This window comes from Rosa rugosa, chromosome 6 (assembly GCF_958449725.1).
Source record: "Rosa rugosa chromosome 6, drRosRugo1.1, whole genome shotgun sequence".
Taxonomy (NCBI): domain Eukaryota; kingdom Viridiplantae; phylum Streptophyta; class Magnoliopsida; order Rosales; family Rosaceae; genus Rosa; species Rosa rugosa.
The window spans coordinates 49635347-49652463 of record NC_084825.1 but is presented as its reverse complement, the minus strand read 5'-3'; the positions used below and the strand labels follow the sequence as shown (position 1 = coordinate 49652463).

General features: G+C 37.4%; 1 protein-coding gene across 3 annotated transcripts; it reads right to left on the bottom strand.

Annotated features, from left to right (window-relative positions):
• Nucleotides 1-4184: 4184 nt before the first annotated feature.
• LOC133714901 (anaphase-promoting complex subunit 6-like) lies at nucleotides 4185-9636 on the bottom strand. Of its 3 annotated transcripts, none has more exons than XM_062141171.1 (11): nucleotides 9298-9636; nucleotides 8818-8969; nucleotides 8375-8535; nucleotides 7395-7576; nucleotides 7176-7301; nucleotides 6847-6921; nucleotides 6551-6676; nucleotides 5566-5635; nucleotides 5190-5293; nucleotides 4970-5096; nucleotides 4185-4445 (listed from the first exon to the last, which is right to left on the bottom strand). In XM_062141171.1, exons 2-7 carry the CDS (start codon nucleotides 8948-8950, stop codon nucleotides 6637-6639), a joined length of 717 nt encoding a protein of 238 aa, XP_061997155.1. In that variant the 5' UTR covers nucleotides 8951-8969; nucleotides 9298-9636; the 3' UTR covers nucleotides 4185-4445; nucleotides 4970-5096; nucleotides 5190-5293; nucleotides 5566-5635; nucleotides 6551-6636. The 3 variants fall into 3 exon arrangements, with proteins under 3 accessions (XP_061997155.1, XP_061997156.1, XP_061997154.1); XM_062141172.1 differs by having other exon boundaries at nucleotides 4970-5091; XM_062141170.1 differs by having other exon boundaries at nucleotides 4970-5293.
• Nucleotides 9637-17117: the final 7481 nt, after the last annotated feature.

The window sequence follows — 17117 nt, the reverse complement described above, 5'->3', positions numbered from 1 at the left end:
AATTCACTTATGGTCTTTCCATCACATTTAGCTTTTCTGTCTTATGCTAGCAACTTTTTTTTTCAAAATGTTATGAAAAAGATTTGATATGTTCATTTAGAACGTCCTCTATAGAAAATGACAATTAATTAAATTGGAAACCAAAGAAAATTAGATCGATGAGTATGTCGTACTAATTACTTGTGGTGAGGGCTAGCTTAAGTATCTCTCATAGGTATATCAACTTGAATAATGTCAACACTAAATTCTTTCTCAAAAAAAAAAAAAAATGTCAACACTAAATTCTTAAAATTAGACTTGCTTACCAAGTCAGCAAATGAAGATATGTATATGATCATGCCATCTAAAACGTGGATATATACAAAGAAGTTCTTATGGCAAAGGTCACTTGGACTAGCTCCAATTGATATCCCAATTGAATAGTCCGGACACCGGAAAACAAGGGTTGCAAGCTAGCAGTTTTGTAATTCCAATCCTACAAGAACTCTGTTCAAATTAAACCCTATTCCAAATTACTGTCCGGCACTTTGATTTCACTGCTAGAAGAGAGAACCTATTATACTGTTGTTTTCATGGCTGGAGAAGTTTCTTTATGTTAATAGTGCTGATAGCAGAAGTGGCGGGGGCCCGAAGAAAGAAACGACCTTACTGCCAGGCTAACTTCTCCGGCTGGGAGTAGTACTAGTACTGATGATCATGGGGAATATTCCGGTGAGGCAGTCGTCGAGGATGAGATCGATGATCTGCTGTACGTATGGGAAAGATGATGCGAAAGGCATTAGTGATTTTATCTGCAAACAAGACATGGTAGATGTAGATCACTACATGAGGAGTAGAAGGGAAAGACAAGCCTCGCTTGCTGATTGCTTCCATTTCTTGGAGCGTATTACCTTCTGTAAGTTATTTTAGAGACACCGCCGCAATGGCCTTTTAAAGTTTTAAAGGGTGTTTTAAATCCTGATCATAGGATAATACGTACGTTTCATATTTATGATCTAAATTTTTACCTTTTGTGCAATCATGGTTGAATTCTTTTTATTTTCGCGGTTGTTCGAAACTCGTAGTTCTATATATTCAGATTGATCTTTTATATTTTAATCCTCCATACTTTTTGTTAATAATAATGCCTACTCCTAAGAGCAGTAAGATATCATATCTTCCTGCTATTTCGAACCATTCAGTTCAGTTTGTCTTTGACATTTCAAAATCAGTTGCACCTCATACGATAGATGGAACGATTTCTATAGACGTCTGGGAATCATGGAGCGCTATTGTTGGTTCTTCTGTGCTTTTTCCCCACAGCACAATGTACAGCCTGCACACAATTAGAACTCCTCCTAATACTGTTTGACCAGGACCAAGACTCACAGACATAAACAGTTCACATATTTGGATCCGAAATGAAGAATTACTGTATCTGTAGCACGTCCATATATGTAAGTACATACCTTCGGAGGGTGAACTTTTCCTCCAAGAACAAGGAACTAGCAAGCGCTACCAGCAAAAGTGTAAGTGGATTGAAAACTGCCACAAATAGCGGTCCTCACTTTTGTACACACCAAGACATCATAACCACTGCCATTCCAGAAACCACAATTCCCTACAACACAACTTCACAATGTCAATATAATGCACGTAGCGGTGCATCGGATACACCATTTAATTAGCTGGAGGAGTAATATATTGTTACGAATAGGCTAGGCAGCTGTCCACAGTCTAATATCCCGACCAAGTTTCCATTGATTCCAATCTCTCTCCACAAAAATCGCAAAAATAACGGACTGAGTAGATCCCGTGAAAGACATCAACGCCATGCTTGAGTAAGGACACAGATATATCTTACTCATCGATCTTTGCCTGCATACAGATGAAATCCATTAAATCATTTCCAAATACACGAACACAGACAATCTATTTGTTTCGGATAATTTATGGTCAATGACCTGAACTATGAGACATATTGCGAAGCACACCATGCTTCCAAGGCCAGCCAAGAAGAGTAGAAAATAAGGATTTGATGTGTTTAGAATAGGGCTAAATACTGGTTACTACCCTGTGGTTTAGGTCCAAAATCAATTCAGTCCCTGGACTTCTAATTTCATCAAAAACACCTCTGCACTTTCAATTTTGATCTAATAGGTCCAATTCGTTAATATTTTGTTATGGGTTCAAGTTATAGTTGAATTATTTGTTGAAAAACTATTTATTTTTAATAGTAGGACTCACTCTTAAATTGACTAGAGGTGGCCTGCAGACACCACATCATAAAACATAGGTCATATATGAGCCACATTAACAAGTTAAATAACTCAATTGTCGGAAAACTAACAAATTGGACCTATTAGATCAAAATTGAAAGTGCAGGGGTGTTTTTGATGAAATTAGAAGTTCAGGGACTGAATTGATTTTGGACCCAAACTATAAGGTAGTAATCTGTATTTAGCCCTTTAGAATACTTCACTACTTTTTCATCTCCGAATAGGAGGTTTATATAGAGATAATAGGAAAATAATATCCTACAACTATACAGAGTACATAATCTACACATACAAGGAAAGTAAATATTTACAGAATATTCTACACTCCCCTCAAGTTAGTGCATGGATGTCAACCATGCCCAACTTGTCAATTGAGTTGTCAAACACTTTCCTTGACACTTCTTTCGTAAGAACATCTAATTGATCTTCTGTATACACGAAAGGGAAACGGATGATCTTCCTATCCAGGTTTTCCTTAATGAAGTGCCGATCTACCTCCACATGCTTAGTCCGGTCATGCTGAACAGGATTATGGGCAATTTCAATAGCAGATGTGCTATCACAATGCAAGTCCATAGGTTTCTTGAGCTTAAAACCCAAATCTTTCAGTACATTACGAAATCAAACATCTCACAAACTCCATGGGCCATACCTCGAAACTCAGCTTCAGCACTTGACCTAGCAACAACCTTCTGTTTCTTACTGCGCCAAGTCACAAGGTTTCCTCCAACAAATGTAAAATACCCAGATATGGATCGTCTGTCAGTTTTATCACCAACCCAGCCTGCATCTGTGTACCCCACAACTTCTAATTCACCCTTTTTTTCGAACAACAAACCTCTTCCAGGTGCCATCTTAAGATATTTTAGAATACGATACACTGCATCCATATGCTCTTCACTGGGACAATGCATAAATTGACTAACCACACTCACAGCATAAGCAATATCAGGCCTAGTATGAGAAAGATAAATAAGCCTCCCTACTAGACGTTGGTACCTTCCTTTATCTATTGGAACCTGATCCGGATAGATGGCAAGGTTGTGGTTCATCTCGATCAGCGTCTCAATAGGTCTGCAATCAAGCATCCCAGTCTTAGCTAACAAATCAAGTACGTACTTACGTTGAGATAAAGAAATCCCCTTCTTTGACCTTGCAACTTCAATTCCAAGAAATTACTTCAATTGCCCAAGGTCTTTCATCTCAAACTCCTTAGAAAGATACTTTTGTAGAGCTTCCATCTCTTTTAGATCATCCCCTATGACAATCATATAATCAACATATACTATCAGAGCGGTAATCTTACCCTGACTACGCTTGATGAACAGGGCATGATCCAAGTTGCTCTGTCTATATCCGAATATCCTCATAGACTTAGAAAATCTCTCAAACCAAGCTCTAGGAGACTGCTTCAAACCATACAGAGACTTCTTCAACTTACAAAACTTGCCAGCATTGCAAGGCATATTTTTGACTCCTGTCGGCATGTCCATATATACTTCTTCCTCCAAGTATCCATTGAGGAAAGCATTCTTCACATCAAACGTACTGATGTAGAGGCCAATCTTTTGTTGCTGCAACACTACTAAAAAGAATTGCTTTTGCGACGGAAAAAAATTTTCGCGACGGAAAATTAAGACTTTTGCGACGGAAATGTTGGCGTTGCAATAGGTGGCGTCACAAAATCCATTTGCGACGGTAAATTTCCGTTGCAAAAAGTATTTGCGACGACAAACTGCTGCCGTCGCAATGGCTAAACTATTTGCGACGGTTACTTTGCCGTCGCAAAAAGATATGTCATTTAAAAAAAAAAAAATGGGGTGAATTAGTTGCGACGGCAAAGTATCCGTCGCAAAAGAATATTCCATTTATAAAAAAAAAAAATAAATAAAAAAAAAAAAAAAGGTGTGGATTGCACACCAAAGCTAGTATAACCCACCAAATATCATAAATTGAAAAATATTATGAAACCCATCATCTATAACTAACCAACAATCACAATTCTAAGACCAGCCAAAGATTGTTTAAAAACAAAGATGAGCCATGCCAACACTGCAGCACCTTCATTAGAAGTAAAAAAAATGGCCAAATTATCAACCACAGCTGCTACTAAGCATACTTTCAAATTTTTATTAGAATCCACGCCAAAACACTTCTAGCTGGAGTAGCCCCATTCTTATCAAGTACCTGTAAGGATGAGAATTTTGATCAGTTAGCTAAAATAAACTAGTGGATCATGAACAATCTATTCTCGATCAGCTGATATCATTGAAAGAATCATGAATTATATAATTCTGCACTTTTGAGAGAGCAAAGTACTTGTATATCTGAGATTCTGAAACCACTGATTCTTATCTGCAGTTTGCATTAAACCCCAATCCTATAATTTCAACTTAGAAAGAAAAACTTAAGCTCATCTATATACCAGTAATATGTTCATCAATTTCCAAAATTTCAATCAAGGCTCATGTATACATATACAACTTGAGTATTTGTTCATCATCCAAAAAGGACTTATTTGTAAGAATTTTCCTCTATTCATTTTGAATTCGTAAGTAATCATATATGGAACAACATAGCTAGATACACTAACAGATAAATGAATCTCCTAAGTATGAAAACATCTATACAGATAATGTCAGTAATTTCCATGTTCTAGGAGCAATATCCCAAAGTAATTTTCACAAAACACCTAATCAACTACAAAATACCTTATTTAACACTTGGTAGTGTTTCAGGACTTCTATTTGTGGGTCGACCAAATCAAAAACCATTTGAATACATAATGTACTTAGCAGGTTCCAAATTCTCTGCCTCAACTTCTTCTTAGTCACTGTACTGCAGCAAAAATGGGCTCAAAGAATAAAGTGAATTAGTACCAAATAATACAATCAAGCATGACATAAAATCAAGAAGGGGGGAGCTTAATACGTTGCCTGCAAGAACACACAACAAGGGAGAAACTCATTTTTTCCTTGCTAGGATGCTGCAGACAATTGCTTCACGGCAATTACTCTTCCATCATTAAGAGTACCCTATGAACAAAGAATCTAGGTATTATAAAAGGTATAACAGTACTTCATCCAAAACCAACTTATGACACGTATATGCTGTAATATTTGGTTTTTATTTCAGGCTAAGAGATACCATTTCGGTCATTTATATTTATAGGTGCTTGCGCTGACTAGTCAGCGCTTCCCTTATACGATCACATAGACGAATAGACGCGGATTGATTCACACTCGTACCAAAGTCAAGATCACAAAAGACAGTATTCAAATAAACACTTTATAGAACACTAAGTCACCTGCTCAGCAAGTTTGTAGCTGTGGGTTCGCATGTACTCCATTCCAATGTACAAAGTTGGTAAATGACACCTGGAACAGAGAATATCAAGATCTTTGAAATGACAATACATCAACAATACGTTAAGTATGGATTACTTGAGAGACCTATGAATAATAAGATACTATGTACGTTTGCAGCCACAGTAAAGACCATATATTGTAAATAAATGTTGTCCAACTTTGGCACAGGTAAAAATTACAATATGTCAGAGAATTACAGCCAAGGTCAGTGCTAAGATTTTTCTTTTCTTCTCTTATGACAATCAAAGTTAAATTGTGTTCAATTCTGAATGACAAAAGCAAAGTGTACTTAAGGCTATCATGACTGATGCTAGCCTCTGAGAGAGAGAGAGCCAAACATGAAACAACATTATATGTTTATAGTAGAACTAACAAAAAAAGAAAAAGAAATCAGACATATCTTCTTTGCCCTACCATATAACCTCAGAGCAACCAAAGGGACATATCAAGCAAAGTCAATTAATCATACAACAATTTTCACTCAAATATTTGTCTTCCCATATAATTTGACGAATGACTCCAATAATTTCCTTACATATTTTCTCAAAGGAGTCATAATTTCCTTACACAATTTTCTTACAAAAATTTTCACATATTTCCTTACATAATTTCCTTAATACTGCAAAGAGAGCTGATTAGTCATCCAGATTAATTATATATTCTACTGAAACTTCAATTTCAACCTAAAATCTGGATCTTGCAAAGCGATTCTAGAAGAAGATATGGTGGGAAAGTGTAGAGAAAGCATTCAACAATTAGCCGACAATGGAAATGTTGAAAAATACATATAAACAATAAAAGCATTGATGACATATTTTAAATGAAATGAATATAGAAATTTCACCAACCAACAGAAAATTTCTCAATTTAACAAAAAGGCAATTAACAACCATAAAGAAAGCACCGAGAGTTACAATAACTTACCCTGGAAACAAACGAGCAGCAGTGCGATAAATTGACATAGCTTGATCTCCCTCATCTTGAGCAGAATAAGCATTCCCATATCCCATTCATGCAGGTGGAAAGTTTCCATCGACATTGGTAGCCTTACTATAGTGTATAATAGATACAAGAGAAATCAGAAATCAGAAATATATTTCAAACCCAAATAAATCAAAACTTCACAAACAGTAAACGTATAAAATTTCAAGTGCTCAAAACTATCTTCAACCATGCAGGGGCAACCCAGAATATAGGACTAATAATCATGATGACATTACCTGAAATAACGGCATGACTGATCATACTTTTTTATACAATAGTAGTAACAGCCAACAGAAAACCATGACAAAGCCCTACACAGATTACAAACCTGATTAGTAATAAACTAAATGAATAACAAGAACAGCACAACAGAGAAATCCTAACGAAAATCCAAAATCCTTCCTTCGAGTGGCATCTCAATGGGGTTTACAGTTTACTGCATTCCCCAAACCCCCAAGAAACCACAATCCCGGTTGCACATCCTGTCTCATGCGCATTACCAGCGAACCACAATATACATGTCTATGCACTTAAGGTTCAAGCAGTAAGTGTTTCAACCACTCACTTTTGAGGATAGTCCTTCACTAAATTGCATGCCATAAGATAGAGCTCATTTGAATTCCCAAGTTCCATCGCAGCTGCTAGATGCACTAATGTACTTTTGAGATGGAAAGTGTCTTTTTCAAGTAGGCTGTTAAGAAAAATGACAAAACAGAATAATTATTTGCAGGAGCATTTCATAAGTAGAATGTTGAAGTTTGTTCCAAACCAGTTGCCAACTTACAAAGAGGTAAGTTCAAAGCATTTTTGATATTCACCACACTGATGGTAGTATTCTGCTTTGCACACCAGAAGGTTAGTGTTGGTATTCAGAGTGTGAATGAACGAAAGATCGGAAGTGTTACTGTTACATCTCTCTTTTTCAAGTTCTCCAAAGTTTGCTTCTACAACATTTTCTTTGTCATACTGGAAAACACAGCAAGTAAATGCTTTAAAGTAAATCTTTATTAAGTAAAAAGAAGGCCCTAAAAAGTATAAAGATATAGAGATCTTTGATAACTTTCCACTTAAACTGCGGCATATTGGAGTTTCACTTATGTTTACCTTTTTTATCAAGCATGAGTAAAATGACGAAAGCCATCAATCTTGAGGACCAAATTGTATCGATGAAAGTAGACTTGCCTCTGAAATTCAGCAGCAAATCAAAAGGTATAAGTAGAGGATACCATCATCCTCAACCATATTATCGTTTGAGGAAATAAGGCCCAACTCATAAGCATCCTACTGATTACTAAAAATAATATCACAAAAGACTTAAAATAAATTTAAGCTAGTAGACAGAAGAAGAGAACAATGAGACACTCTGGAAAGCGGAATTTAAGAATCAAAATCAATCCAGGATGTTACTTCCATCTATGAAAAGTAAATCTTATTAAAAGAAAAAGATTGTTTTGATGACCCCTACCTTCCTCACATGTCAGCATGTGATTGTTGTCAATAAGACATTCCAATGGTAAAATTCAAATCTGTGAAAGTCCTAAAAAAATCAAGCGATACAAATTTCATGTATTTTAATCATGTTAGATAGGACAAAGCAAATTATCCAGTTGGATTTCAATACTTGTGTAGGCAATGCTACTTCAAAACGGTATATTGCAACAACCAAGGCAAATGAAATTGTATCAACTGGGCAAACCATACTTAACATATACAACACTATGGTAACCTAACATCTAATACAGTGATGAGCTAACAAGGGCAAACCTGTCTTGACGGAAGAAGTCTAGCCGTCCAGCCTTCAATCTCCTTGACACCAACATCAAAGCAAGGACTGATAACACCACACTTGTTCAGCCTCCCATTGAGTTCAACCACAATCTTTCCAGATCTGTGGTCATCAACATACTCAAACTCTCCAATATAACCTGCAGAATTTCAGACCCAATAATCATACAACCAAACAATTCCAGACCCATTAATCACATAATAGCCAGCTTCAGAACCCATAATCAGATAAGTAGCTAATCTCAGACCCAGTAAATCATCTAACCAAACAATTTCAGACCCAGTAATCAGATAACTAAGCAATTCCAGACCCAATAATCACATAGTTCGATCAGCACAACACACAACTCCAAAAGTACACATGATATAAAGATTCAAGCTTTATTTTTCAAAATACAAAAAGGAGTGAAGAAATTACGAACCGTGCTTCTGCATAACGATAAGGAACTTGATGATGACCTTGGACGAAGGCCTGATCATGAACTGTCTCTTGCCCCTCTTCTTTGCGTTGTACATGCTCTTCAGAGCATCGTTCAAAACGCTGACTCTCACCATTTTTCCGCTTCTTTTAGATCTGAAAGCACAAGAGAATCAAATTCAGAGTCAGAAATCGTGATGGGTCAGCTGTTATTAATCAATTCGTGCATTTTGTGGAGATAGGTGGAAAACAAAATCCAAACACTCAGAAAAGTATCCATCAGATTAATCTACAAACCATCAATCATAATGTAAACTTTATGATCAAAATTGCAAATCTGACGTCAAATCAAAGAATCAAAATCTCAAATTTTAATCAAATCTGGGAGATGAGATTTAGCCGAAAGAAGAAAGAGAGACAACAGAGAGATGGAGAAAGACAGAGTGAAAAAAAAAAAAAAAAAAAAGGATAAATTAGAGCAAACCTAATGATCGCCAGATTCGGTTCAGGCCGGCCTTGGAGGACCCGGCCGAGGGTGCGTTCGGGTCGGGATTCATGCAGTGCTGATCGATGAAGAAGACCGGGTAGAGGAAATTGGAGGCCTTGGAGGCGTGCTCGAGAGCAGGGTTGTCGTGGATCCTCAGGCCCTTGGAACCTGAGTTTGGACGAAGACAGAAACCCAAGTTCTGAAGAGAGAGAGAGCTAGGGTGAGCTTGGGCGAGAAGAGAGAGAGAGAGCGCTTGGGCGAGATAGAGACAGAGAGAGCTTGGGTTAATTAGGGCTACGGATCGATCGAGATGTTAGCGGGGAAATAGAAATAAGTTATGCGACGGCAAGAGAAAAAGGCGTAGCAATTGATTACAAAGTTACTACGCCAAAGATTTTCCGTCGCAAATGATTAGACTTAATTGCGACGGAACATTTTCCGTAGCAATAGAGTCTCAATTGCTACGGAAATCAATGCCGTCGCAAATTTCCGAAGCGAATGCAATTGTTTTTAGTAGTGAAGTGAAATCAGAATTCAAACAGTGTTTATATTTGCTACAGGGGCAAACGTCTCTTCATAATCAATTCCATAGCGCTGGGTGTATCCTTTGGCAACTAATCTGGCTTTGTACCTGTCAATGCTCCCATCAGCTTTAAGTTTTACTGTAAACACCCATCGACATCCAACAGTCTTCCTTCCAGCAGGCATGGTCACAATATCCCAAGTCGAGTTTTTCTGCAAGGCCTCTAGTTCTTCATTCATCGCTTGAGTCCACTAAGGATCTGCCAAAGCATCCTGTACACTACTAGGAATAGATATATTGGATAATTGATCAACAACAAGTGTATGTGACCCAGACAACCTATGGTTAGACATGTAACTAGCTATAAGATACTTAGCTTTGGATTTGATGTCTGGTTCATATTGTTTCTTAGGAATACCCTTAGCAACCCTCTGTGATTTCCTAGAACTAATATTATCTATCTCAGATGATTCATTCGTAATTAAAGGTACTTGAGAAGGAACACTTGCGGCGGATTCTTCAGTTGATGATGTAGAGAAGGGAAAAAACTCTAACAATTGGGAATTCTGAATTAGATTTTCTTCATTGGAAGTATCATGACTGGGCCGGTAAATGGGTACTTTGTCGATTTGTGCTGTTTCATATAGTTTAGGATGCAATGAAGCGTCATAGTCATCCTCAGGACGTGTACCAAATTTCTGGCGTGTAGCATCTTCCCTGTTTGACCGGTCGAGGTCACTTTGGGGATATGTACTAACGTTTTGGCGGTGTGTTGCATCTGTTTGCTGGTCATGATGTTGACTAGAAGCAAAAATTGGGCGGTCACCAGTTCTATCCTCATAGCAGGTCGAGGACCCCACCGATCTGTCCTTACCGCAAGCCACTGGGCTGACATCAACACGTCTGTCCGTGCAGCAGGTTGGGGACCCCACTGGTCGACCTTCAATTGTCCCATCTTTTCCGTCATCTTTTTCATTTTCCACTGGTATGAGAGGCTTCCCAACTCCAAATCTCGATTCCAAGGCTTCTAATTCTTCAAATGCAAATAAATCTCGAGGATTTCCTTCACAACCTCTCTCCCCCTGAAGGGAAGACTCCGAATCTTGATCCCCCTGAATAATAAGTCTCGGATTCACGAAACGCAACATCAAGAGAGACATGTATAGTGACAGTGAGAGGATCATAACATCGATAACCCTTCTGAAAATCAGCATAACCAACAAATATACACTTACAGGCACGGGGATCAAGCTTGCTACGTTGAGGCTTGTGAATATGAACATAGGCTACGCATACAAATACACGAGGCTCCAGGTTAGGTAACGACGGAAGTGAAAGAAGTTGTTGAAGTTGCTGCTTAGGGTTTTGAAATTCAATCACCCAAGAAGGAGTACGATTAATGAGGTAGGCAGCGGATTTCACAGCTTCTCCCCAATATTCACGAGGTACATGCATGCCAAACAAAGAGGCACAGACAACTTCAAGTAACTGCCGATTCTTTCTTTCTGCCAATCCATTCTACTGTGGAGTATACGAGTTCGAAGTCTAATGTCGAATGCCATGACATTGCATAAACTCCTGCATATGGCCATTAACATATTCTTCGCCATTGTCAGATTGAAAGACTCGAATAGCCTGTTGGTACTGTGTAGACACCATCTTGTGAAAGTCTTTGAACATGGAACACACATCACTCTTGTTCTTCAATAAAGACACCCAAGTCATACGAGTACAATCATCAATAAAAGTTACATAATATCGAGCTCCAGAGAGAGAAGGGATCTTGGCAGGACCCCAGACATCAGAATGAATTTTCATGAATGGAATAGGACTTTTATTAAAACTGGGTGAATATGAAATCCGATGACCCTTAGCCAGTTCACATACATTACAACGAAAATCTGAATCACTAACAACCGAAAACAAATGAGGTTGCAGTTTCTTAAGATAACTAAAAGATAGATGACCCAAACGACTATGCCACAGCCACACTGTTTCCTTAGCATTCTCTACTCCATTGACCTGATTCACTTGTCCTAACAATTATTGCTCTCCACTTTCTGTCAGATCCAAGTAGTAGAGTTTTCCCCTTCTAACACCATAACCAAGAATCCGCCGAGTCAGAATGTCCTGAAACACACACAAAGAGGGATAAAAAGTCACAATACATGCTAGTGCTAGAATAATTTGGCCAACGGATAGAAGATTATATGTCAATGAAGGAACAACTAACACAGAATCAAGGGTTAATGTGTTAGAAAGGACAACAGATCCTTCTCCGGTAACCGGAGTTGGAGTACCATCAGCAGTAGAAACAATATTTTGAGAGGGTTTCAATTTTTTCAAGAGGCTAGGATCATTAGTCATATGGTCAGATGCACCTGTATCAATTATCCATGAACTATTCATAGATACCTTACCCTTCATACCTGACTGTGCTACATTAGCGGAGGCATTAGATGGTTGCTCTTCCTTTGTAGTAGCCACGGCAACTTTTCCAACGTTCTTCCGTGGTTTCTTGGTGAAATCCCACTAATCAGGATAGCCAATTACTTCATAGCACCGTTGCTTGCTATGACCCAAATCTCCACAAATTGGACACTTGATATTTGCATATGGATTTGTTTGACCTGGAAGGCAGCGTTGTGGAGGAGGACCCTATTTGAGTTGGACAACCATGACAGAGGACTCAGAAGCGTGTCCCATTGCCTGCCTCTCAGAATGCACCTTCCGAACATAGGCATAGCCTTGCTCCAAGTCGAATTTCGGGTCTTTGCGCAGAATCTCACCACGGACTTGATCATACTCTGAATCAAGTCCACTAAGAAACATGTGAACTCGCATCCTTGTCATGGCAGTAGTTTCTTGAACAACTGCAGCCACCGTGTTATTTTGAGAGGCCATACACTGATCAATCTCCTGAAACATTCCCACCAATTCATTGTAGTAGGTAGGAAGAGTCCGGCCATTCTGTTTTGCTCCAAAGCACTTCTTGTTTAATTCAAAAATTCTTGTCTCATCAGAATCATCATAGAAGGTCTTCTCAACAGCTTCCCAAACATCTTTGGCTGTTGGGAGTCGGATATATCAATTCATGAGTGATGGCTCCATGGAATCAATGAGCCAACTCTTCACTTTTTCATTGTCAGTGGCCCAAACTTCACATTCAGGAGAGTTCTCATCTGGTGCAGCTCTGGCTCCAGTAAGGTAGCCGACCTTTCCTCGTGGTCCAATCCTCATCTTCATAAAAGGTGCCCGTATGGTGTAGTTGGATTCACTCAAGGCAACGCCTGTTGGAAACGCTGAATTATCTTGAGTGGTGGTATGAGAATGGTTGATGATTGGAGGCATGTTGTGGAGTGCAACGGTGGCAGCGTCGTCTTCCATTGACCAGAAAGCAAGAACTCTACACGTGACCAAGCTACAAAACCTGCACGAGGTCAGAAGGTCTTTGTCGGCTGGATTTAATTAACCTGCAAGAAGGAGGTCTTGTAGGAGGCCTTAGTCAAACAAAGTGTGCTAGACTTAATTAAAAAACTGCAGGATGTCTTGTCAGCTAGGTTGAATTAACCAAAAAATTGTGCAGCAATTTCAATTCAATTGGTGATGATGACTTTCAGTGGTGCAGCAGTTTCAATTCAATTGGTGACTTTCAGTTTCACACTTCAAGATATTTTGGTCTTCAATGGTTCAGGCTTCAGCTTTCGGCTTGGCTCTGATACCAAGTAGAAAATAAGGATTCGATGTGTTTAGAATACTTCACTACTTTTTCATCTCCGAATAGGAGGTTTATATAGAGATACATGTGTAATCCTAATAGGAAAATAATCTCCTACAACTATACAAAGTACGTAATCTACACATACAAGGAAAGTAAATATTTACATAATATTCTACAAGAAGCCCAACACAGGATTGCTCCTTTGGGGTGAGAATGGAACACTACTTTTATGATATTGCTTTAGAAGGTCAACATGAGTCGACCAGATGGTATCCATCACCAAAAAAAAAAAAGTTTTAATTAGTTAGAGCTACGCAGGAAGTTTGTTATAATATATGAATGAAACTTCAGGGAGTGTAGAGCTTAATGCAAAAATGTATATGTACGTAAAACAAAGAGCTATCACAAAGATGAAGCTCGGGCGTACCACGTGGCGGTGTGGCTGACCAATCAGGATCTTAGCAGGGGGTATTTTGAGTATTTCACCTTTAATAAGTCAGGGCAATTTTGGAATAAGGAGAAAAATTTCTAATTTTGGATTGGTCAGCCGCACCGCCACGTGGTACAGCTGACCCTACCCAAGAATGAATCTAAAAAGAAGTTTATATGTACGATTAGTTAAATAGGGTTATATGTACCTTTCGAGTATTAGAGCCAATGGAACCATAAAGGCATCCAATAACATCAGTCGGTAGGCAATGAAGATCATGAAGCTCATGCCTGAAACTGCATTCAGTTTGTACAATACTTTAAGTACAAACTATAGAATCGGGGTCACCACCAGTGGCGAATCCAAGATTAAAACTTTGGGTGGGCTTGGGTTTCTTAACAGAAAGAAAATAATTATGGAGAATCTTGACGGTGCGAGAGAATTTTATTAATTGAAAAGAAAGATATACAGAGTCGTCGGGCACCCTGAGCGGGAGGGGGGTGAGGGGAGGAAGGGGGGATGTAGTTAGTCTTACCGCTCAAATGCATATCTATACAAAACTAAAGAATAAAATTAACAACAAAATAAACATGCAATGCAATACCAGGTAGATTTCAGCCTTCAAAAAATGGACCATCAAGCTGCCCAGTCTTTCCTAATATCAAAGGTGTATTTGATCTCCAAATAGCATATGTTGTCATCATCAAGAAACTGGAACACACAAAAAGAAAAAAGAAAAATAAATCAACAAAGTAAATCAAAAAGATAGCTATAGCTCTTTGACCCCCAAAAAAAAAAAAAAAAAGATAGAAGCTGTCCACAAATTAAATATGCTTTCTGCAATTCCAGAAGTAAAAAGGCCAGCAGGCTTTCTATTTATAGAAATCAATCAAGAACTTTTCTACCAAAAATTGTTTTGGAATAGACATTGAGATCCAAGTAAAATGTAAACAGTAACATTTGGCTCACAAAGAAAGCTAGAAGCCTAGAATAGTGATCAAACATCCAACTAACAGGGTCAACTTCAACTCTTCAAGCAACTTTAAAACAATTGTCAATAATTAACATTTGACAATCTAATCAAAGCTACAGCTTCTCAACTATATAAGGAATTTGAACAAACTATATTTATACACAAAGGTGCAGGCCGTGCAGCTTCTCAATAATTAACATTTAATAACCAGAAAATGTGATCAAAGAGAGTACGCTATCACGCTAGCCTAATTATTCAACATATTCAGCTAACAAGCCCAAGGGAAGAAACACTCTGAAAGTCTGAATCCAATAAGCAATACACGCCAAATTGGAAGGAAGAAGCCATACCATTTCAACTTTTTGTAAGCAAGTTCCACAGCAAGGCACACAAAAAAAATCTTCAATCCACTGCTAAATCAAAGGCCACGAAATTGAATTTGACATCAATTCTTTACCCTAAAAATTGCCCCAATTTGAATTGATTAAATTGAATAAATTTGAATCCTACTTACATTCAATTGATTGATTGCCTCCAACTGAAGAAGAAGAGTAGAAGAGAAGGTGATTTTTGCAACAGACTTTTATTGATTCATGTCTATACACTTTATTATGAATGACTTCTACAGATTTCCTAGCATGTACAAAATATAAAAATAAAAAACAAAACAAATGCAGCCCAAACACAAAACAAGATAATAACTCGTTGCTAAAATCAATGGTTTTAAGAAATCTATAACAGTCTATCAACTTTTTAAAGAATCTGTGGACTTTTCAAAAAGTCTGTCACTCTGTCATTTTAAAAAAGTCTGCACAAATCCAAATACAATACACCCCCCTAATATAAATTGACTCAAATGAATGATTGTTAGTCTGTCTAGTGAGTTTGTTCTCATTCCTAATCTCCGAACAACATAAATATACAAGATAGATTACTTGATGTTTATGGTTAATTATTCTTATCAATTTTGTTTTTGCCAATTAACATATAGTGTAGCAATATTGGTCAATGTCTTGATCTATAATCAATTAATTGAAATTCAATTGTTCAACCTTTCTTTGAACCATAATATAAATTCAAATTAATGAGAATAATTAATTAATAAGATAAAATTTAGTATGTCATAGCAACACTGTTCAAGGTCTTAGGGGTAGACCACAATATTTGGGTTTTAGGGTTTCATAAATCATTTTTATTGCTATTAGGGTTCGAAGTATCACAATTGAAAAACAAAAATCACATTCAACAACTACGATGAACATGTTGGGTATCAAAAAACGTTGATATCATAAAAGATTAGAGAAAAGACAAAAAATTAAGAAAGAGATCTGATGAAGGACCAACTTCTTCGTGCGTAGAGAGAACAACTTTGATAGACATTTTTTTTTTTAAGAGGAAACTTTGATAGACTTTTTCAAATCTTTGGTCTGGAGGCTAGAAAATTATTGGAGTTTGGTATGTATAGTTAACACTACAAAGTCCATGATTATCCATGATTTTCTAATTCCATAAGTATGAATGATATTTTGAATACCTCTGTACTTTTATTCATTTTTAAAAGTTCTAATTGAATGCCCCTAGATTTTGGTGGAATTCATGAAGTCTTAAAAAATCCTAATTGAATACCTCAAAACTTCCATGGACTGCTAAAAGTCTATATTGAATACACCCAGACTTTTAAATTTCATAGATTTCTTTGAAAGTTCCACTAATTTCATACTAACATTTATCCACACATGCTCTGCACGTGCAAATTATTATTATCTTTTTTTTTTTTTAAGAAAATAGAGTTGGTTATTGCAGAGAAAAGAAAATGAGAGAGAGAAAAGTGGGTTGTGGTATTTTTTTTGAAATTTTTTTAATAAAAAAACATTTTGTAAATGTCTCAATTATCCTTATGATTTAATTCATTCTCAAAGTTTATTAATTTTCTAGGATCACTTCTGTCAAAAGTTTAGATTTTGACTAACAAAACATCTTCTCTTATTAATAGTATAGATACAATACACCCACCCCCCAGCATATTCTCAAACGCCGGAAAATTTCGAAACTAAAAAACACAATGCAATCAGAACGGCATTGTAGTTTACCCTCTTCTTCTTCTTTTTTTTTTTTTTGGCTCCCCGGACTCCCGGAGACGAAGAATTGGATTTTGCAGAGAGAGAGAGAT